This window comes from Diplotaxodon limnothrissa, linkage group LG4 (genome assembly GCF_057381915.1).
Source record: "Diplotaxodon limnothrissa isolate DT_005_m linkage group LG4, D_limnothrissa_male_GT1.1, whole genome shotgun sequence".
NCBI classification, from domain to species: Eukaryota; Metazoa; Chordata; class Actinopteri; order Cichliformes; family Cichlidae; genus Diplotaxodon; species Diplotaxodon limnothrissa.
In genome coordinates, this window is record NC_140599.1 from 27,774,134 (window position 1) to 27,798,094 (window position 23,961).

General features: G+C 40.1%; 2 protein-coding genes across 4 annotated transcripts; both read left to right on the forward strand.

Annotated features, from left to right (window-relative positions):
• Positions 1 to 6,599: 6,599 nt before the first annotated feature.
• Positions 6,600 to 10,070, forward strand: mettl2a (methyltransferase 2A, methylcytidine). Its single transcript, XM_085352748.1, has 9 exons — positions 6,600 to 6,751; positions 7,278 to 7,366; positions 7,910 to 8,178; positions 8,299 to 8,348; positions 8,453 to 8,513; positions 8,603 to 8,742; positions 8,851 to 8,957; positions 9,360 to 9,425; positions 9,522 to 10,070. The coding sequence occupies exons 1-9, from the start codon at positions 6,600 to 6,602 to the stop codon at positions 9,662 to 9,664; spliced, it is 1,077 nt and encodes a 358-aa protein (XP_085208874.1). The 3' UTR covers positions 9,665 to 10,070.
• Positions 10,071 to 10,577: 507 nt separating this feature from the next.
• tlk2 (tousled-like kinase 2) lies at positions 10,578 to 23,546 on the forward strand. 3 transcript variants are annotated; one of them, XM_085351795.1, is made up of 21 exons: positions 10,578 to 11,239; positions 12,311 to 12,393; positions 13,877 to 13,954; positions 14,080 to 14,146; positions 14,228 to 14,271; positions 14,466 to 14,564; positions 15,103 to 15,201; positions 15,417 to 15,509; positions 15,708 to 15,818; positions 15,973 to 16,109; positions 16,547 to 16,699; positions 16,811 to 16,877; positions 16,979 to 17,076; positions 18,065 to 18,146; positions 18,373 to 18,464; positions 18,585 to 18,674; positions 18,762 to 18,931; positions 19,446 to 19,584; positions 21,203 to 21,314; positions 22,043 to 22,150; positions 22,291 to 23,546. In XM_085351795.1, the coding sequence occupies exons 2-21, from the start codon at positions 12,313 to 12,315 to the stop codon at positions 22,462 to 22,464; spliced, it is 2,094 nt and encodes a 697-aa protein (XP_085207921.1). In that variant the 5' UTR covers positions 10,578 to 11,239; positions 12,311 to 12,312; the 3' UTR covers positions 22,465 to 23,546. The 3 variants fall into 3 exon arrangements, with proteins under 3 accessions (XP_085207921.1, XP_085207919.1, XP_085207920.1); XM_085351793.1 differs by having other exon boundaries at positions 16,547 to 16,877; XM_085351794.1 differs by lacking the exon at positions 14,466 to 14,564 and having other exon boundaries at positions 16,547 to 16,877.
• Positions 23,547 to 23,961: the final 415 nt, after the last annotated feature.

A 23,961-nucleotide genomic window follows, 5' to 3' on the forward strand; every position in this document is an offset into this window, starting at 1 on the left:
CCCCAGGCTAGTCCAGGGGTTGGGGACTAACATAAAGTTAAAACAATGAAGGAGGAGTCAAAATGGTATTATTTTAAAAAACAAAAAAAAAACAAAGGTTTATGGTCTGCTAGTGTTAAAGTTCTGGTTCAGACTGAGGGTACAAGGGCAACATGACAAACAAAACATCCCTGATACGAAAATAAAAGAAACTTACCTAACTCCAAAGGAAACAAAATATACAACCTATAACCATAACAGGATCACAAAACAAAAGGCAGCTCTCCCCTACAAGCAGTCTGAACATGGAAACACAAAATGCACATACACGTCAAAAGGTAAGCCTGACAAATATGTCAACCACTACATTACAAAATTACAACCCTTACATAAACAATATATTGTTTGAATTTACTGTGTTTTCATATATTAGGAAAACGGGTTAGATACTTTATCCCACTTGTAATTTAATTGTTCACAGCCACATGCAGGTGCAGGTTTATATCTTAACTTCTGGCTTATTTCAAAATTGGTAAACTTTACAATTGGCCTAACATTATATGCAGTTTTAGCTGTTACAAAATGTTGAATGTTTATTATTTGCTTCTATTGTATTATATTTACCTGAATGTAGGATTAGTGAAGCTGTGATGTCACACAGGCGGTAGGATTAATAGTGATCCCTGTATCAACACAGCTAGGCGTGAGTAAAATTTGCTCTACAAACTAGGAGAATAAAAAGCTGTGAAGTAACACCCTGCTGTCTTGCAGAAAATGATTCAGTGTTTGCCACAGTAATTACATGCTAATCAAAAGTAACAAGAAATGATTGCATTTGAATTTCAGTACTTGTGTTACATGTTGCTTTCAGAAATAGTGGAATTATGGTACTGTACAAAACTCTTGAGCCACCCCTCATTTCTTTAGATTTTGCTTCCAAGGATCCAGGTTAATTTTTTAAAGCAGTCTTGAGCAATAGTTCTACAAGCCTTCTAAAAGTGTTTCAAAAACTTTCTCAGTTTCTTCTTCAGTCCAATCCTTGTACCTGACCATTTCCATTTCTTTTATGAATCATTAAGCATAGAAATGTACCTAACTCACTCAGGGGATTCAAGATTAGGTTTATTTTGTCACACACAATTATGCAAGTGCAATGAGAAAACCAAATCCCTACACAAAGGGATATTAAAGTCTGACTGTGCATAAATAAGAGGAAAACACAAATAGAGACTGGAAAACAATAAATGTTTTGGTTTGGGGTTTTTTTTATAACTAGTAGGGCAACTATAGTCGAGTGTAGATGAATAGATGTGTAGAGGGTAGGTAGGTAGTGGTCGAGGTGGGCTAAAGTCACCGTCTCATTTAGCAGCCTAATGGCCAGAGGGTAAAAGCTCATTCTCATTCTTAGCCAGCACATGGTACTGTATCACTAATGGAAGCATATGAAATAGTCTTTTGCTGGGGTGGCGAGAATCTCTGGTTCTTTGTGAAATTTCACATTTATTATTTGCTTAGGTTGTATGGATTACCATCCTAAGGGCAAAATGGTGCTATCGGGTGCAGCTCCCCATCCGGGTGGTCATGCCCGCATTCAAACTGATCTCCATGCTGCAAGTGTTTCTGAGCAGTCAGGAGTCTGTAATTGTCTGAGGTAATAGAGGGATTGATGGGCTATCTTTACCAGGGTGTTAATGTGCTAGGACCATGACAGGGCCTGAGAAATGTAAACACCGAGTTTCTGAAGTTATCCACCCTTTCTACATGGGCACATTTTATGCTTAGAGGGTGAAAGCTTTTCTGCTGTTTTCTAGTGTTGTCCACTACTGGCTCCTTGGTCTTACAGACATTCAGCTGAAGGTTATTCCCTTTATACCAGCTCACTAGGTGGTTGAGCTCATACTGGTAGACAGACTCATCATTATTTGAGATCAAGCCTACTATCGCTGTGTTGTCAGTGTGTTTGACTATGATGTTGGAACCTGAGGTGATCACACAGTCACAGTTGTACGGGTAGTAATTGAGCACCCACCTACATGAACATTGTTTTAACTTGATCAAGCAAGAGTGTTTAATTAGTGTCCCTTGCTTTTGAAGGATAGGTAAGTATTGTAGTTTAACACATAAGGGTCACTGCAGTGTCTAGCCTTGTTTCTACTATCAGATATATGAGTGTGTTATCAAAAATGTTTCTTTATTATTCTGTTTCCTTGCACCATTAGTGTATTGAATTGTTTGAATGGACCTTTTATTCTGGGAAGAAAACGTAGCTCAGTTTCTGATAATATGACACCCCCTGTTGGTTATTTGTTAGATTTGTGATAAATTGTGTGCAGCAACATGAGTGACATTTCTTTTAGCTCTGGAAATCTGCCTATAATCTATACTAAGACCAAGTCCTTTGCACTACCTCCAAGAACTTTGTTCTCCAGTGATCCTTTTCTATTGTGTGCCTTTCTCTTGTTTTGTATACATTTCTCTTGGTTGTATATATGTCTCCTATTTTTTTATTTATTTATTCCTGCTGTCTTACTATTTATATTTTCCACAGTTGGCATGAAGCACCCATAATTTAACATACAGTGGGGCAAAAAAGTATTTAGTCAGCCACCGATTGTGCAAGTTCCCCCACTTAAGATGATGACAGAGGTCAGTAATTTGCACCAGAGGTACACTTCAACTGTGAGAGACAGAATGTGAAAAAAAAATCCATGAATTCACATGGTAGGATTTGTAAAGAATTTATTCGTAAATCAGGGTGGAAAATAAGTATTTGGTCACCTCAAACATGGAAAATCTCTGGCTCTCACAGACCTGTAACGTCTTCTGTAAGACGCTTTTCTGTCCCCCACTCGTTACCTGTATGAATGGCACCTGTTTGAACTCATCATCTGTATAAAAGACACCCGTCCACAGCCTCAAACAGTCAGACTCCAAACTCCGCCATGGCCAAGACCAAAGAGCTTTCGAAGGACACCAGGAAAAGTATTGTAGACCTGCACCAGACTGGGAAGAGTGAATCTACAATAGGCAAGCAGCTTGGTGTGAAAAAAATCAACTGTGGGAGCAATCATCAGAAAGTGGAAGACATACAAGACCACTGATAATCTCCCTCGATCTGGGGCTCCATGCAAGATCTCATCCCGTGGGGTCAAAATGATCATGAGAACGGTGAGCAAAGATCCCAGAACCACACGGGGGGACCTGGTGAATGACCTGCAGAGAGCTGGGACCAAAGTAACAAAGGTCACCATCAGTAACACACTACAACGGCAGGGAATCAAATCCCGCAGTGCCAGACGTGTTCCGCTGCTGAAGCCAGTGCATGTCCAGGCCCGTCTGAAGTTTGCCAGAGAGCACATGGATGATACAGCAGAGGATTGGGAGAATGTCATGTGGTCAGATGAAACCAAAGTAGAACTTTTTGGTATAAACTCAACTCATCGTGTTTGGAGGAAGAAGAATACTGAGTTGCATCCCAAGAACACCATACGTACTGTGAAGCATGGGGGTGGAAACATCATGCTATGGGGCTGTTTTTCTGCCAAGGGGACAGGACGACTGATCTGTGTTAAGGACAGAATGAATGGGGCCATGTATCGTGAGATTTTGAGCCAAAACCTCCTTCCATCAGTGAGAACTTTGAAGATGAAACGAGGCTGGGTCTTCCAACATGACAATGATCCAAAACACACCGCCCGGGCAACAAAGGAGTGGCTCCGTAAGAAGCATTTGAAAGTCCTGGAGTGGCCTAGCCAGTCTCCAGACCTCAACCCCATAGAAAATCTGTGGCGGGAGTTGAAAGTCCGTGTTGCTCGGCGACAGCCCCAAAACATCACTGCTCTCGAGAAGATCTGCATGGAGGAATGGGCCAAAATACCAGCTACTGTGTGTGCAAACCTGGTAAAGACCTATAGTAAACGTTTGACCTCTGTTATTGCCAACAAAGGTTATGTTACAAAGTATTGAGTTGTATTTTTGTTATTGACCAAATACTTATTTTCCACCCTGATTTACGAATAAATTATTTGCAAATCCTACCATGTGGATTCATGGATTTTTTTTTTCCACATTCTGTCTCTCAGAGTTGAAGTGTACCTCTGGTGCAAATTACTGACCTCTGTCATCATTTTAAGTGGGGGAACTTGCACAATCGGTGGCTGACTAAATACTTTTTTGCCCCACTATATATAATTACAATAAAGGGCTGTTGTATTCTGTTCTTTTCAATTCTATTCTATTCTAAATGGATGTAAGAAAGTGTTCACACTTAAGGCACAAAGTAGTAGGCTGATTCTGAGATGAGATAGGTAAAGGCTAAACTGGCTAGCAAGGTAACTTCAGTACAAATCTCAACAACAAAGATGAAGATGTCTTTGACATATAGTGAAAAATGCCATGTTTTCCCATTGCCTTGATAATATTAGTCTTTTAGAACCAGTTTAGTTGAAAATCAAACTTCATAAAGGGTGATGCTAAGGTAAGACTTTTATGTGAAGGCTGTCTGGTGCTTTTTTTAAGAGATGCAAACAAATGGAACCTTCCTTCTTTTCAGTGAGCCACAAAGGCCCGTCCTAAAGCATAATGTGCTTTATTCCTCTTTTTGAATCTAACTGGAATTATGATTTACAAAAAGAACATCATGTTATTACGTTATCATCATTTTTGCAACCAAAGGTGTTGTCTCCTGCTTAGATAACAGGTTTAAGGCACTTCTATAATGGCGGCACTTTTCAGACTCGGATGTAACATCCTTTTCATTATAACAGTCTATAAGTAGTTCTATTCAGAGCAGTTGAAAGTCAGACTGAACAGATGAGTGGGCATGATGCAGCTGAACTTCAAGAAGTATTCTGCTGTATATAACTACTCAGCAGTTTAAAACTTCAGCTTTTGGCTCACACCTCAACTTTGGGCATGTGTAACTTTTGAACATTTGAACATTATATATATAAAAGAAAAAAAAACATTTTAAACGAATATTCATATATGGGCCCATTAACACAATGCTATATAAAAGAATGACATACTACTGGTTTATTGGAAATTTTGATTTACATAAGAGTTGTTTAATGTATATTATCTCAGGGCAAAAGGTGTCATACCTCACAGAACGCCCACAGTATGTGAGGACACAGGGCTGTGTCTCTGATACGCTGGTCTGCAGTACAGGGGCCCCACAGGGAACAGTGCTGGCACCGTTCCTCTTCACCCTCTACACTGCAGACTTCTCCATCAACTCCCCACGCTGCCACCTACAGAAGTTCTCTGACAACTCTGCCATAGTCGGCCTCATCACAGGTGAGGACGACTCAGAGTACAGACAGTGGACTCTGGACTTTGTGGACTGGTGCCAGTAGAACCACCTGCTGATCAACACTGGGAGAACCAAGGAGTTGGTGGTGGACTTCCGGAGATGCAGACCCACCACATTGACACCGGTGAACATCCAGGGAGTGGACATTGAGATAGTGGACTCGTATAGGTACCTGGGTGTTCACCTGAATAATAAACTGGACTGGAGCCACAACACTGATGCTCTGTACAGGAAGGGTCAGAGCAGACTCTACCTGCTGAGGCGACTGAGGTCATTTGGAGTCCAGGGAGCGCTTCTAAAGACCTTCTATGACTCTGTGGTGGCATCCGTTATTTTTTACAGTGTGGTATGTTGGAGCAACAGTTTATTGACAGCTGAGAGGAAGAGGCTGGATAAACTCATTAGGAAGGCCAGCTCTGTTCTGGGATGCACCCTGGACTCAGTGCAGGTGGTGGGAGACAGAAGGACTCTGGCCAAAATAACATCTCTGATGGACAGAGTCTCCCACCCCATGCATGTAAATGTTGCTGAACTGCAGAGCTCCTTCAGTGGCAGACTGCTGCATCCTCGATGCATGAAGGAGCGTTTCCGCAGGTCCTTCCTCCCTGCAGCTGTCAGGCTGTACAATCAGAACTGCTCCCAACAAACATAGATGTCTACATCAGTGCTGCAACAACTTCTACTGTTATAACTGCACATTACTTTTTCTCAGCTTATATATACACTAACTTATTGTAAGTTACATGTCTACTTTTTAATGCACAGGTACAATACACAATCTGCACTTTTCTAATTATTCTAAATATTCTTAACTATTTAAACATCTTTCAGTATCCTGCTCTGTTTGCACACTATCTGTACGCTAATTTTAACAACTGTACTGTACTCTGCTCTGGTAACTATTGTCCATTATGTAAAAATGTAAAAATTTTCTACACGATCAGACAAGAGTATTTTTAAAGACGGGTTTTAGTAAGTTTTTCTAAATTAACCTCCCGAAAATCTTCCTAACATATGTTTCCCTCTAGTGTATGAACACCTGTAAGTGCTACCAGAAAAATAACAAAGTGAAACGTGAAAAAATAGTGTAAAGAATTAAAACTAGCCTCTTTTCTTTTTTTAAAATACACCGTAAATCTCCCGATAGTTTTACTATCCGAGCTTGAAATATGTATCATTATTGTTATTTTATTTTATTTGTTAAATACAGCTGTTAGGGCTTTTCACATTAGTTGTAATATTTCCTCTCGCCTTTGAATGCATCATAATTAAACGTCCGCCCCTTCTTCTGCACGTCAGTTCCAACATGGCGGCGCCCCACGCTGTGGACGGGGTGGAGGGAGGCAGCGGCGAAACCGGGTTGACGCTGTCGGATTCATCTACCTGTGATGTGAAGAGACCTCAGTTCGGGACACGTTTCCTTACAGACCCACGACAGGTCTTCCAGCATAACGCATGGTCGGTATCTTTTAAAAGAACTCCCCCCAATGGAGCAGACATATGTTCCTGTGCATCTCTGTCAAGGCTGCTCACTCGGACACTGTTATGACTTGCCATAGATTGTGTGTAATTCTGCGAGCCGTTATTTTTTAACATTGACATTAATTTAATGTTAACATAACATTATGTTAACACTTAAAATAACATTAACTGAATATGGATTTCTCCTACAATGTAATCACGGGACATGGGTTGAACTGGTTGCTGAATAACATTCATAAAATTATTGCCAAGTATTTCTCTGCACCTGATTGGTCAGCCTTTCATATCTAAATACGGAGTTATTTAAAACATCTTTAACATGTAGCAAAGATTTGTGTAAAAATGTTCAGGCTACATGTCAAAGTACTTTGCAGATTTTATTACACCTGCTTACAACCCATCACCAATCTGAGTGAAAGTGTCATATCTTTAAGTATTTCAGGACTGAGAGTGTTTTTGTGTGCCACGTTGCTTTGGGATAATTGGGGTTTCTCACCATCAGGGACAATGTGGAGTGGACCGATGAACAAGAAGCAACCGCTAAGAAGAAAGTCTTAGAAAACAGTCAGCCGCTACCTCCAGAGAAACAAGGTTGCATCATTGCAGTTATACACATAAACCGCACAGTGTGACTGACAGTAAAGACCAGTAAGAGATGTATAGCTTATTAATCAGGAGGACAGCCATCCCCAATGTTGCATCCACTTTCCTTTCATTTTTTGTTTCTTGTGAAAGCGACCAGATCTCTGTTGCTGCTGTTAGCACAAAAAGATTGTTGCTGACATTAATTTGTAACCACTTTTTTCACCTTCAGCTTAACTTTACAGGTTATGAGATATTATAGTTTGTTTTTGTTTTTTTATTTTGCTTTTAAATAGACTTACAAGAATTTCAGGCAAACTTTTATTCACCTTGTCATTATGAAGTATTATGTGTAGAATTTTGAGGCAAAAATTAAAGGCTGTAACATAACAAAATGTGAAACAGATGAAATGTTATGAATACTTAGTGGATACACTGTATATATAGTCTTATTAAGTACTTTAAAGTGTTTTGTGGTGATTTGTAAGCAAGGCAACATAATGCTCCATTACTTAAACACTTGCTTTACTTTGCTTTGCTTTACCTTTGCAGAGGAATACGACAGCCGGGCCAATGAGTACTGGAACGGCTTTTACACAATCCACGAGAATCGTTTCTTCAAAGACCGTCACTGGCTCTTCACAGAGTTCCCAGAGTTGGCCCCACAGTGCAGCCTGAACCATGAATCGCACCCTGGTGCCTCTGGTGCAGTAGAAAGTCAGCAGAACAGTCAGGATGGAGAGCAAAGCGGGGAACATGCAGCTTTGTCTCACACTGATGGTGACTTTCCTGGCTTGTCTGCCACCTATCGCATACTGGAGGTGAGACAGCATAACGAAAGCAAGTTAGCTAAACTTAGCTAAATTTTCAGTTAAAGGTTTTAAGAGGATTTGTTGTCATGAAACAGTTTTACTGTTTTATTTATATAAAACTCTGTACAGGTTGGATGTGGTGTGGGAAATACAGTTTTTCCAATACTAAAGACCAACAAGTAAGTGCTGGCAAAACATTTCAATCTATGTTTAAAAAGCACACATCTTATTTATTCTCTTGTAGTATAATGTGCACCATAAAACAATAATTTGCCCTTTGCAGTGATCCAGGACTCTTTGTTTACTGCTGTGACTTCTCCAGCACTGCTGTGGAATTAGTCAAGGTGAGATAATGATGATGGGATCATGAAAGGATGATCATTTCTCAGGTTGTAATCTAGCTAATAAATTAAAACTGTCCTCTTGTCATCAGAGTAATCCAGAGTACGACCCAGGGCGTTGTTATGCCTTTGTTCACGACTTGAGCGATGTAGAAGCCAATTACCCCATCCCTGATGGAACCCTTGATGTTATAGTGCTAATCTTTGTTCTATCAGCTCTGCATCCCAAGAAGTATGAACTTCTTTTTTTTTTCCCTCTTCCCTTTTGTCTTTCCTTTGGTTTCACTCGGTGGAAGTAATTAAATTGTCACTGCTTCTTATACTTTCACCCTAACTTCAGGATGCAAGCATCCATCAGTAGACTAGCACGCCTCCTGAAGCCCGGTGGAGTGATGCTGCTCAGGGACTATGGACGCTACGATATGGCACAGCTCCGCTTCAAGAAAGGTTAGTTCTGCAAGACACTGGGTTCAAAATTTTCCACAGTTTGGTCTTTAAAAATTTTTTTTACCTGCTGTAACATGCTTTTTTTTTTTTTTTTTTTTTTTTAGGTAATTCCAAATCTGTAAAACCCATGATAGTGAATTAGAAAAGCGGTTACGAAAATGAGTGAGAGATGGTCTTAAATATGTTTAAAATGCATTAAGAACTGCTTAAAATGCAAAAAGTAACAGTAAATCCAGCTGTGCAAGAAGTTCGAATTTGAGGTTTGAAAGGGCGATATATTAATGGATGTAATATTATTATGTAATATTACCATGTTCTGGCTTATTATTTACATGACAATGATATGTTATTTTCTACAAGTTGCTGGAAAATAATGTGCTTGTGGTTTGGTTTTTTTTTTAGGAAGGTGTCTCGCTGAAAACTTTTATGTCCGAGGCGATGGAACGCAAGTATATTTTTTTACTCAAGGTACAAAAAAGGTCTTAATAAAGATTTATTGGGGTTTATTTTTGTAGAGTTGCTTTCTGATGGTGTATCCAAAAAATATTTCTGTGCTCATTTTAGATGAGCTCCATGAGCTGTTCACTCAGGCTAAGCTGGAGAAAGTGCAGAACCTTGTGGACAGAAGGCTACAGGTGAACAGAGGGAAGCAACTCACCATGTACAGGGTGTGGATTCAGTGCAAGTACCGCCAGGCTCCAGTTTAGCCACCTGGGTGTGAAAGTGGGGAGAACCCACCTGACTTGACTGTCAACTACAGCCAGAATTTAGGAAGTGAAGAGAAGGTGGTGCTTGCTTTTTCCAGTGGGTGTATGGAGTGGACATGAAAAGCTTTGTGATGAAGGGAATGCAACAGAATATTTACATACTGTAAAGGTTTTACACTATCCCAGCTGCTAAACTGCAGATGGACACTTTTTTTTATGCGTAAGTTTCCTGATGGTGCAGCAGTCCTAGCTGCAATAGTCATGTCTTGTCACTTTCTTATGGAAGCCTGTTTCAGCCACTGGAAAGAAAAAAAAATTACCAGGCAGAGCTAAGTCTAAATTTCAAGTTATCTCGAAGTTTTAAGTTGGGTTGCTGAAAATTTCAATTTACTAACTAGATCTCTTAAAATATCACCTTTAATAAGTCAAAAATTTCGAAGTACTAAATCAAAACTTTGACTTGAGAAAGACAAAAACATTTTTTTCAGTGATTGTTCAGTTCAATTATTTAAGAAAGTGCTGGTTACCTGTATGTTTCTCTTCTGACATATTGTTCCTGATGTTTTGAAATAAACTGAATGATTTTTAAGATTTTCCCTTTTGTACATGCAAAATAAAAATAAATTTTAAAAAATGAAGTTTATTTTTAATTTAGTATTTAAAATACCTTGAAAATTTCAAGGTTGTGCTTTTTTCCGATGCTACTTTGCTTTCCATCTCACGTTTAGTGGTTGACTGGCTGGTTAGGAAAAAAGACAACAAATCAGTTAGCAATTGGTTATATTAAGTCCGTAAAGCATGTGGGTGTGAACATGATGGGAACTTTCTGATAAGTGATCCTTTTAGTAACTGTCGGTGGGCGCTGGTAAATTGTATTGTGTACAGAGGCATTTGCCATTGGTCCAGACAAGAGATTTGGAGCAGGCGTGGACTGGATGAAGGTGAAAATACTTGACCAATCTCACGAGAAAATATGAGATTTTACTGATTATTGTTTACATTGCAAAAAACATGAGAACCGAACCGAATCGATCCGGATTCAGCTGAAACGCCTGCAACAGCACAACTTCCGAAATAGATTGGTTTCTTCCCTGAAGCGAGGAAGGCGACTGGAGACGAACTTTGTTTTGGTCGAGCTGACACCCAGGACCCTAAATTCATCACATCACCGGGGGAGATAAAGATAGGGGGGTAACTAACGCTAGCTTAAAGACATCATTTATACCTGGTGAAAAACGCAGGACCTCGAGGGTCGCCATTGTGTGGAACGAGATAACCCGACCGATGCACGGTATGGTCCTCGGAGAGAGGGATGTGATGGGGATCCCCGCCTAACTGGTATAGAAAGGCGGGTTTGGGATACCCGGAGTTGTCGAGGCCTCCGAGGGAATCCTCCGTCGTCAACCCTGAGCTACGCAGCGCGCTCCCGTGTCTTGATCGTTGCAATAAGCACGCGAGGGACGCGGCTGTGGATGCGGCCTAGCCTGGGAGGGTCTGCCGAGAACAGGGGGAAACAACAGAGACAGTTTCGGGGTTAACAGGCCCTTCAGAGGACCGTGAAAATATTAAATTACAGTAAGTATTTCGGTTGGTTATCGAACAAAATGACATATCTGGGCATGCCTCTCGCTAAATGGAGACTTCGTGGCACGAGCACCTGGCAAAACAGAACAGAGAAGATGCTTCTTTTTTGAGTTAGCCCGTTGGATACCTAACGCTAGCCATGTAATATGTTCGCAAAACCCCTTACTGTTTCGGGGTTCAATTTACTATTTATTTGCTTAGGCAGCCATTTGATCGAGCAGGAATAATCAACGTTTGTCTGTTCTGGGAGCATTAATTGTTTGTCAAAATCCAATCTTTATGTTACTAGCTAACGTTAACTGTTAGCTGCTGTATTGCAATGCTACGCTAAGTGATGTCCAACATCGGTAGACTTGTAGCTCATTTAGCTCATTTTTCAGTCTTGGCTGATTACTTCGCGGGTTATTCACAGGGGATCTTTTAGATCAATATGTTGTCATTATAACGTTGAGCCAGCCAAACCTGTAATGAGTAGAATTAAGGGCTGTTTGACATGGATTGACATGGACACCACAGGTTGCACTTTTTATTTCAATCCATGCAATTCATAGATAACTGACTTGGAACACAGTATTGGGCGTGTAACGTTAACCTTTACACAAGCTAGCAAGCTGGACCCTTATTGTCTATTGTGGCCATTGCTGTGAGTGTACTTGGCAGCCCCTCCATTAGTGACCTTTCATAACTCCAGCGCCATGTAACTTAGGCCTATAATGCCAGGGCGTTATCACATGATGCTATAATTTCCAAGCAATCACTACACACATCTGGCCCACGTCTTTAATGCCTATTAAGTGTCTGTTATTAGCTATATGTTGGGCTAGATTTTGCAATATATTATTGAGTAACAAAGTTTTATGGCCGGTACTTGCTGAACACATGATGTATAACATTGTTGTCAAGCTTATTGATGACTCAGAACAGGAATTTTCCACATCCATATAGTTAAAAACAGCCATGAGTCATCACAAAAGATGGCTTTTGAAACAGTGAACCCTCACTCCCACTTGAATATTCCACACTCTTCAACACCTTCCTTAATCTGTGCTCTTGTCTCTGCAGCCATGATGGAAGAACTGCATAGCTTGGACCCCCGACGGCAGGAGCTGCTGGAGGCTCGCTTCACAGGGGTCGGTGTGGCAAAGGTTTGTGTTACAGCAGATGTCACAAAGGTGAAGCATCGGAAGTCTAGTCAGAGAGCTTATTAGAATTACAGATTTTCTTAATTAAACATTTTTGTGAATCTCTTCCCTTTCTTTGTCTAACTCAGCCTCAGTATCATTCTGCTGTTTGGCCTGGACAAGCTTGGCCCCACTCCTTTTCTTTGTCTGTCTCTGGAGAAGGTTGAGCTGTGTCTGTGTTTTTTGGCTGGTGTGATATGGCATCTCTCCCTGGCTCATGATGTAGCGGCTGTATATGCAAGTGGTGATGCCTGCCAAAAAGGCCACAGACGGGACAGGGGTGGTAGAGGGAGGAGGAGTGAAAGCAGAAGAGGAATGCAGAAATGGTTCTTGACCAGGTGTAAGTGAAGGCAGCATTTAGCCTCACACCCCTTTCTTGCTACATAGATGGAGCTGTCTTTGTGGAAGGTGATCTTGGAACAGTTAGGGAGTGAGAGTCAGTGCCAGGAGTGGGCCCTGTGCCAGCCATAGGCAGAGCAGAGCCCAGAGCATGGCATGGCTGCTGCCGCAGAGAAGATGGCGGCTCTTGCTAAGGCATCATGCCACAACCACCCTGTATGACAAGACAAGCAATGTGTGTGTGCGTGGGGGTTTAGAAAGTGAGGGACAAGTAATTCTACAAATCGCTCTGAAGAAATATGGGTTGGTGGTCTAAAAGCCTTCAATCTTACATAGAAGTTTTGAGTTTTTTCTTTGACCTTGGAAAGCCTCGTGGCACTGCTACTGTATTTGTTATCACTGACTTGGCATGAAAATTGTTGTCCTTTGCAGACAAAGATGTAGAGCACCTTTTGATAATGGAGCATAGGGGGGTTAGAATCTGTTGAAAAGTGCCCCCTTTTTTTGTAAAACAACCAAGATATGAATTTGGAGGGGGTTAAAAAGAAACCATCATTCGTAAATGATGCGAGGCATCTTTTCAATGTCTTTCTCTGGAGAGGGGCACTAGTTAAGACTATAGTGAACAGGAGAAAAATAGATGACATTATCTAAAGGTGACGGAGAGACAGAGGAATACATCCCCAGCAGCATGCCTAATGTTCAGCCATTTTAGGAGGGTTCAGTGAGAGAGCTCTAGTGTGCTCTGAATGACTAAGTATCTCTCCCTGATTGGACAGTGCCTCCTGAATTTTGATGTGAATCACTTGATTGACAGGCATCACCTAGGGAACCAGCATTAGAACCGATGCAGGTCTACATTCTGTGGGAAGTTAATGGTGATGGTATTTAGCCAAGCCTCCGCATCCTTTCCCTCAGTTTGTCACCCATTTTACTCTCTTTTCAAACTCGTTCTCTCTCGCTCTTGCTCTCTCTCTTTCTCTCACACACGGGCATGCATTTTGAGGATGAAATTTTATTTCTACATGTCTCTTGCACCTTTTAAGCATATGTGTGGTTATTTGCTCTCTGTAAATTCTCTCATGTATTTTTACCTGATTTTTAATAGGGCTCAGGTCAGAATCAAAATGAGTCATCCAATCAGAGTCTATGCAGTGTGGGCTCTCTCAGTGACAAAGAGCTAGAGGTTAGTCTCAACCCTTACAGCATTATTTTTTGTTGTTGTTTATGTTTTTGTTTTTTTAATGCCAACCCCATCTCTGGGTGTTACATTGTAATGCATTTGGCTGATGCATGCGACTTTCCTCACAGACTCCTGAGAAAAAGGCAAATGACCAGAGAGTGAGGAAACGCAAAGCAGACCACTTTGACAGCCAAGGTAGGATTGTCTCTGAGTTCTTTTTATCATGTATCCCACATTTCCTCAGCTTTTTCTGAACTCCTCGATTCTCTGTTCCAGCCAAAGCAGGAGCAAGAGGACATAAAATTAGTGATTATTTTGAGGTGAGTGGCAGAAAATGTTCTCCCTTTTTTTGTGCTGGGAACAGCTAAGCTCACATCCCCTGGAATGCTTCAGTGTGGGGGATATAATATTTCACATATCTTCTAACACCTTCTTATAGCCACCTTGGTCTTTTCCATTGAACTGCTTTTTTCTTTTTCTTCTTCCATTCGTTCTTCCTTTACCTGTCTATCAGTTTGCGGGAGGTAGCGGTCCTGGTACCAGCCCTGCCAGGGGAATTCCACCAGTGGTCCGCTCTTCCCCACAGCACTCTCTGTCCAACCCCCCTGTCATGGTGAGCATGTTTGCTCTATGGTCTTTCTTGTGCTTTTCTTTACTCTTATTTATTTATTTATTTTTCAAATCTCAGCTCTTTCCATTGTCTCTTTCACTTGTCTTATTAAGAAGATGTGAAGAATCAAATGTGGTCTATAAATGCCCCTGTACAGAAACTGTGTTTAGTGCAGTACAATGCAGTTAGCAGTTAAAACCAAGGAAAAAAAAGTATTGAATGAGAAATGGCTTATTTAGTACCGTTTGTCAAACATAAAGGCAGCTATTAATGTTATAATCAAAAAGAGTTTAGATAAACCTGTTGCACATTTGCTACTTTTGTAAACCAGAGGCCGTGCATCTCTCCAAGTAAAATGAATTGTTTAATACACCTGAGCTTCTTTTTGTCATCCAAAACTTTAGACTTGCCTATTTTATCTCATATGCTTCTCGTTTACTCTCAGATTGCGGTTTCCATAAATGTTCTTGTTCCAGATTGCTATCATGTTTTATCACAACTATTGTGATGAAGGCGACTGATGAGTGTTTCTATCTTCCAGGTGCAGCAAGGAAGCCCGTCATCCGTCAGCTCCAACACAGAACACTCCTCTTGTTCACTGAAGCCTCCTTCTCTTCACGTGCTCCACAAAGCCACACAGGTACTGGACACGCTCTTCCAGCTGGTTGTTTGTCTGGTTTAACTCTTATTTGAGTTGTAAGTTGGTAAATAGTCAGCATATGTACCAACAAGTCACAAGCAGTCATTATAAGATGGAAGATATTGTTAGATGAAACTACTTGTTGCACTGCATTTCACTGTGATGTAGACTGAGCCAGCATTAACCGACACTTTTGTGCTCAATGTACCCTTTAGTCTGACCTTACTATAGAGAAACTAACAGCAATGGAGAACAACAAGAACTCTGACCTGGAGAAGAAGGAGGGCCGCATAGACGATTTGTTGCGGGTACTAATCTCATTACACTTCACCCCTGCTACTCTGCTTGCAATTTTCATTAGTTTTGAGAATATCATGTTTTCTGTCTTGGTTTTTTTTCACTCAAGGCATGTTAGAGTTGACATTTCTGCTTTTATAAACAAGTATTCTTTTTGTTCATTCTTCATATATGAACGTTTTTGTGCTTTATTATATGTTCTCTTCCAGGCCAACTGTGATCTGAGGAGGCAAATTGATGAACAACAGAGAATGCTAGAGCGATACAAGGAACGTTTAAATAAGTGTGTGACCATGTCCAAGAAGCTTCTGATTGAAAAGGTATGTTTATGCATTGATGTAATTTTAAACTATTAGTTTCCAAAGTGAATAAGTCATTAAATTAATGAGCTACTTGAACAAATCCTGAAATACGGCACTTCACAATAAATATTCCAGCTTTAATGCCTGCCTTTCTTCCCTCCCCTTATTTCAGTCTAAACAAGAGAAGATGGCATGTCGGGATAAAAGTATGCAGGATAGGCTTCGACTGGGTCATTTCACCACAGTGAGACACGGTGCATCTTTTACTGAGCAGTGGACAGATGGATATGCTTTCCAAAATCTTATCAAGTGAGGCTCTTCGTGTTTAATGCATTAAGTATTTGTGCTAGTTTAAATGTCAAAATCCAACTGTAAAAATTATTTTCTTTGTTTTTCCAGCATTTGTAGCAAGCAGAATCATAGTTTGAATGCTTTGTTGTGTCAAACACATTTGCTTTCCTAACAGGAGCACCTTATACTCTCTGTAGGCTCCCATTGTTAATCTTTTTGTATTATATATTTATTTTAGTTTATTTTATTATTCATATTATTCTCTGTGTGGGGATTATGCTGGAGCGGCTAGGGGATGAAGGACAGGTTGGTGAACAATGGGAGAAGAAAGCAGAGGAATAGAAAAAGAAAATGGACAGAAAGAAAGAAAACTCAAATGATACACAGCACATGAAAGACAAAACAATGGGAGGTGCACGGTCCATTTTTCCTGCTAATGTATTGTCTATTTCCAGACAACAGGAAAGAATCAACTCCCAGCGAGAGGAGATTGAAAGGCAGAGGAAGCTGCTAGCCAAACGCAAGCCACCCTCCATGGCTCAGACTCCACCACCAAGCCTTGAGCAAAACAAACGCAAAAGCAAGGCCAATGGAGCAGAAAGTGAAGCGTATGATGCTTTTGTTAATTTCTTTTCTCTTTTATACCAGATATCATCCCTCTGTATATTTATTTGGAGCTGCCTTTTTTATTTTTTCTTCTTTTTTTTTTGGTCTTGCAGGTTATCACAGGCAGAGTACCATGAGCAGGAGGAAATCTTTAAACTAAGATTAGGCCATCTGAAGAAGGTAATCCTCCATGTTTTTGATGCCAGTTGCTCATTATGAACTTTTTCGTTAGTTGTTTTGTTTTGTTGCACAGCTTCTGACATTTATATTTTGTTTTGCAGGAAGAGGCTGAGATCCAAGCAGAGCTAGAGAGATTGGAGCGAGTGCGAAATCTTCACATACGCGAGCTGAAAAGGATCCATAATGAAGATAATTCCCAGTAAGATTTCTTAGTCCCATTTCAGACATGGAGTACAGTCAAGCTCTGAAATTTTCTGGGGATATGTTCCTAGAGTACCTGTGAATTTAATAAAAATAAAAGGCCTATAAGTGCCTATTTTTATTGTCGTTCAAAGGGCCATAAAAATTTGTGGAGGATATTTGCCATTTCTGCAAAATTGCAGAATGTCTACGAACGCTTATTAGTTAGGTTCTAAGGAAAAATTCACGAATGACTGAGGCCATGAACTCTGAACTGTGATTTTGCAGGGGTACAATGTACACAGCATTGCTGTTAAAGTGACACCTTAGTCATTCTTAGATAAGGTGACTTTAATTTTAATGTGTTCATACATTCCAAATCCATTTGATTAATTCCTGAACTTCACCTGTGATAATATATGCAGTTTTTTCCCTTTATTCATTTTTAGTAAGAGAACAGAGCAAAATTTGTTTATTGTGCATACAGACACAGAGTGAGTGAAGTAAGGAATCCTTGTTTTGGAGAACCAAGCTGTCTAAAAATAAAATGTTTTATGATGACCAAAATTGTAAATCTAATCTGATTATACATTGGGATTGACAGCACGGTAAGATGGACTGTTATAACTTAAAATAAGTAATGATAGTTAGATGGTTTAAAATGCTGTGTTCAAATAATTGATTAGGGTTGTACCCATTTCAGACTTCACTTCCTGAATTTTGTTTTTTTACTTATATTGGTGTCTAATCCTTTGAAAGCCTATTTGTCAGTGTAACTGGCTTCACTCCAAGTTCTATGTTAAAACGGATAACAAGTTTCTGGCTCCAGGTCAGTAATGTTGCTTTGTTACCAAATTGTTTAGTTGGGGTAAAATGCCCTCAGTGTTGGATAGTTCTTTTATTTTCTTCATCTTTCTCCTCCACCAAAATAATCTGGGGTGTCCTTCTGCTCCTAATACTTTTTTTTTTTTTTTTTTTTTTTTTTTTATAAACTCCGTTCTGTGCAGATTCAAAGATCACCCTACGCTAAATGACCGATACCTGCTACTCCATTTACTTGGACGGGGAGGTTTCAGTGAAGTTTACAAGGTGAGTGAGTAATGAGGAAAGAGACTGATCAGTCTTTCTTTCTTTTCTTGCATTTTCATATATATATATTTTTTTGTCCGTGTTTTGCTGCCTTTACAGCATTTTCAAGTAAACGATTACTTGAAACGAAAACGAAATATTAATAAACAGGACTTAAATCTGAAGTTCTGCTTTACCTAATGAAGCAATGGCTGCTACAGATGCTTACTGATTCACTTTTTTCCAGGCCTTTGACCTAACAGAGCAAAGGTACGTTGCGGTCAAAATTCACCAGTTAAACAAGAACTGGAGGGATGAGAAGAAGGAAAATTATCACAAGTGAGTGCTTTGCCATTTTGAGGCAATACTTTGGTATATTTAACACAGCTTTGACTGATCTTCTGTGCCATTGTAAAGTCACTTCATTTTAACTTCATTGCATAAATCCTTTATTTTCAGACATGCTTGCAGAGAATATAGAATCCATAAAGAGCTGGACCACCCACGAATAGTTAAACTTTATGACTACTTTTCACTTGACACTGACTCGTAAGTCATTGCTTTTAAAACAAATACTTGAAACTTGCACCACATTCTGCCAAGGTGCTTAAACACTTCTTCTTTGTTTTGAAACAGGTTCTGCACAGTCCTGGAATACTGTGAGGGTAATGACTTGGACTTCTACCTGAAGCAGCACAAGTTAATGTCAGAGAAAGAGGGCCGCTCCATCATCATGCAGATCGTTAATGCCCTCAAGTACCTCAATGAGATCAGACCGCCCATTATCCACTACGACCTTAAACCCGGTAAGTCTTCATTTTTGCTTTTGCATTGTTAGAGCTTGGCACATTTCTTCTTTATGTTCAATAAATAGTAATACCATCAGTAAAATTAACTACTTGCCTTCCTGCTGCAGCAGTTTTTAAACTGCCTAATAGAGTGCACCGCACTGGTTATTAACAAGGAGCAAACCCTCATTCATTCATAACCAAGTAACTTTCTTTTTCTTTTTTTTTTAATACCTTAATCAGAAAAAAAAAAAACATCTAAGATTAGCAATGTGTTTTACAAGAGTGTTGTGGGTTGACTTAGGTGTCATTAACCTGGCATGTTTTTTGATGTTGGAAGAAACTGGAGGTTCTAGAGAGAGCCTGTGCAAGCACAAGGAGAAACATAAAAACTCCAGAGAAAGACCCTGCCTGGGTTTGAACTTTTTGTGGAATAGAAGTGCTAAACATAGATCCACTGTGCTAGCTACCATCTTATTTTATATTGGATATTTTCTTTCGTGCCTGTGAATCTTTTCCCCTCTCTTTTCAGGTAACATTCTGTTAGTGAACGGCACTGCTTGCGGGGAGATCAAGATCACAGACTTTGGCCTGTCAAAGATCATGGATGATGACAGCTACAACTCGGTGGATGGGATGGAGCTGACTTCACAGGGAGCAGGGACGTACTGGTAATATTTGCGCTGAAAGATAACGGTGTTTAGAAAAGTCAGAAACGAATGTACATGAGTGGGAAACAAGTCTTATCGAGCCTGCTGTTAATTGTTAAAGCTTGTATAAAAATTAGCCAATGAATTTCTGCAGATAAGTAGGAGAGAAATTTTCACACAACAGCTATCAGGTCTTTAAATGATGACGTGATGAATACTGCTCTGTATCTTGTTCTATTTAATTTCAACAAGCCCCTAAAAACAGTCAGTGATCACTGTCGGCTTCTCTCGCTTTTTATTACTGCTAATCATTTTAAAGCTACGTTTTTAAACCCTTACGATGTAACTACAGCTCAGCCCATGCAGCAGTATATTGACTAACCTCGTATTGTGGATGGATTATCTCAGTTGTTCTCCTGACTGAAATTTGGCCCATTTACAGCATCCTGCCATCCGAGTGCATTTGCCACTAACCATTGGGAACCCTCACATTAACGTTTATCGAGTGGAAAAAAGTCCTTGTTCGTTAGCGTTCGCCCTCCAGCCTCACTGTTTATATTATGCTAACATAGCTGTGTCGCTAGCGATCACGTAGCACATCATTATATACCAGCTAGTCCAACTTCAGTAACCCTACAAACGTCACTGCTGTTTACTTTCCTGTCTTCATTTATGTTGGAGGTGATAGCAGAGCTGTACGTGTTATTTTTTTCAGAAATCTCTCAGTCAGAACATGGTATATTATATTTAGATGGAAGCTAGCGAGCTAACTTCCTGCTAACTTCTAACTCTGTTAAATTTCATAAATTCTGTTTTCATGGATGCCTGGATGTTAAATTTAACTGTTACACCCGGTAAAGCAGCAACGCTGATCATTTTATTACAGATGAAAGAATTTAGACAGTTTTTCAACTCTTAGTAATGCTGCAGTGATCATTTGACTTGGTGACCTGCAGCGGAGTTTGGGCCCAGACATGGCTAATGACGTCAGACTTAAAGACTGGATTGGTAAAGAGAAACCATAGAGTGTTTCTGGTAGGTGGGACGTTGCTAAAATATGACACAGCTGCACAATGAAAGCTGAGCAGGCTTATAGTCAATGGAGATGGGAATTTTGTCAGATTGTCCAGCACACTGTCTGGATTGTCTGAAGGGAATGAAATTGCAAAGGAGTGAAATTAAGGGGCACTTGCAGTCACTTATGTTGAATAACTGCATTTCTTCTTAATATTGGCAGGGTAGAAATATTCAGTGTTTGTGTCATTGTAGTTGAACGGTCGAGGAATAATACCATAACAATGGAGAAAAATGGAGAGAAAACATAATCAGGATAATGCATGTAAAACAAAAAACTGAAGTGAGGTTGTGGCTAAAAAGCATTTAAAGCAGTCCTCTACTGGTAGTAGTTGTAATGTTTTTGTGGTTTTTGTTAATGGCTGTTTCTGCAGTTCTGGTTTGTGTATAAGTGCATATGTAAAGGTCATCTTGCAATTTAACTCTGATTGCCTGGTTTTTATTTAGAGTGCAATGTTTATTTAAATAATTGCTATGCTATTGAATGCACCTTGAAAGTCCAGACAGTATAATTGGGCTTGCTGAAATTCATGAATATTAACATAGCTCCCGTCTTCTTTTTTAGGTACCTTCCCCCAGAGTGCTTCGTTGTTGGCAAGGAACCACCCAAAATCTCCAATAAAGTTGACGTGTGGTCTGTGGGAGTCATTTTCTACCAGTGTTTGTATGGCCGCAAGGTAGGAAACTCGCGCTGAATAAACATTTTAATAAGACAGCTGAGCTGCAGTTGGGATAATTTTAGATTATTTTTTTTCCACATTTATTTTTAGAGAAAAGAAACTTAGTGTAACTGCACTGTATAACAGCGCATGTGCATTATTTATATTCAGTTTTTGTAGATCAACTTGGTATTGTTGGTTTGGTTTTTTTTGTTTTGTTTGCATCATCCATTTAATATCCCAGAAATATTGGTGTTATTCCCTTCTATGTTTATATTTATGCCTCTTTGTTTATCTATTTGTATCTCTAGTTCTACACTTCATTTTATTTGCTTTGTTGTCTGTTGTATGTGTGCTGCTATGACAACTCAATTTCCCTCTGGGATTAATAAAGTTTAGCTGATTCTTATCACATTTAACACATTCTAAATGGCACGTAGAGACTGACCTGGCTCAGGCAGAAGCAGTGTTTGTGCATGCCTACATTTTATTTCATTAAAGCTAACATACTGTCCAACAACAACACAAAAAATATCAGCACAAACATTTACACTTGTAACTTTCAAATATATCTGTAGGCCATTCTTTTTAAAAGGTAAACTGCACATTTGGTAGTTTCTCATCCTTATTCCTCAAATTAAGCCCTTAGAAATATATTGCAAATGCCTCCCAAATTGTTTTCACTCTCCTGTGTCAAAAAAAAGCCTTTTGTTTTGTTTTGTTTTAACTGCTTTTTGCTTTTGCAGCCTTTTGGCCACAATCAGTCCCAGCAGGACATTTTACAGGAAAACACCATCCTGAAGGCGACAGAAGTTCAGTTTCCCCCTAAACCTGTAGTCACACCTGAAGCTAAGGTATTGCACTCATGATTTTTGGCTTTGCATTTTCAAATACTTCAACTGTAATGCTTTTTTTTTTTTTTCTTCTCTCCTTAAAATCTCTGCAGTCAAGTGCACGTACTGTCCTTACACCCTGTTTTTTGTTCACTTTCCAGGCCTTTATAAGGCGCTGTCTAGTCTACCGTAAGGAGGACCGCATTGATGTGCACCAGCTGGCCAGTGACCCCTTCCTTATGCCCCACATCCGCAAGTCAGTGGCCTCGTCGGGCACCTCAGGCATGGCAATGGCTTCCACATCCAGCTCCTCCAACAGCAGCGCCTCAAACTGAGCCCACGCCCCTTAACTGACTAGTGAACTGAATTCATTTAAAAGGGTGGGGTGGGGCGGGAGCGACGCTATACTGTGTCACCCCCCTCCTAACAGCATCCCACCTTGCCATGAAATGCCCAAGGGGAAACTGGTCAGATGGCAGCAAGGGGTGGGTGAGAAGTCATGGATGGTTTGGGGAGACAACATGTCACCCTTCATCCTTCTCATATCCATCTACCCCAGCCCACCTGTCCTGCTTTCTCAAAAGGGTGACATGACATCGTTCTAGGGGTCAAAGCCCTGGATGACTCACATAGCAAGGGGCGAGTTTTTGCAGCGTGTTGGTGAAAAATGGGGTTCAATGTTCCGGAGCTTTCTTTTCTGCTTTAGGGAAAAAAAAGAGAAAATAAAATGAAGTATAGAACTGCTTCAGCTTGGCCAGATGGAAAGGACTGTGGAAGACCTCATACCTATACACACTCACAGATCCATCCATGCATGAGCCATTCTGGTCCAAGGTAGTCTGAATTCCGCTAGCTCAAATATTTTTGTTTTCATTTCCCTGAACTTAACTGAGGGAACCAGTCGGGGGGCTGTTATTGTATTGAACCCTAAATATCTGTGGCACTATGTCATTCAACCTGCTGTTCTGGGAACCCTTGCCTCGAATAAATTCCAGACCTGAATAGTTTGTGACGAGGAGGGACAGAGTTGACAGTCTCATGTACCCCCTCCCTCGCATATCCTCGTCAAACTCCTGTGACCAAAGCGTATAACTTCCAGATGGTGGCAGTGTTTCACCTCTGTTTTTATAATGAATGGTTTTAGAGTTGTGCTACTTGATATGGGGTGGAAGCTGTTGAGAGGAGATCCCTTTTAACTTTTTTTTTTTTTTTTACTTCTCAATTTAAACCAGTTTAATGGGGAAAACTGTTGTTTTTCAAGTTGCCTTTAATTAGAACTGTTAATGTTTTGTTTGCCCCCTTCCCCACTCCCCCACCATAAACACACATATTTATTTAGGTATGTTTGAATTTATTTTTGGACAATAAAATGCAAGGGACTGGTTTACTTTATAGTACTGTTGGGGGAGATTGGGCCTTAGCAGAAAGTTGCATAAAACATTAAATACTATTGGTTAAAATGTGTCTGTTGTTCTTGTTTTCTGTGTGTGTGATGGGGTTACCATTGCATCTTTCTTTCGATCTTCATTTTAAATGCAGGTGTATTCATGAGCATATGTATCTTTTTAATTATTTGTCCCTTCGATGTTCCTTTAGAATCGATTTAATTGACTATGAAATTTGCATTCAGCCCCATTTGGCTGCAGATGGGTTGAGTCACTATTTCCAGTCATTATGCAAATGTTCTGTTTATAAAGTTAGGGAAACCTGCAGTCATAAAGTATTTTTTCCCACTGAAAATGCTACGTCCAGATGAACAGAATCAACTTTTTGGGACTTATAATTTATTCTTCAATAATTGAGCAAATGAAAGTTGTGGCAAGGAAACAAAG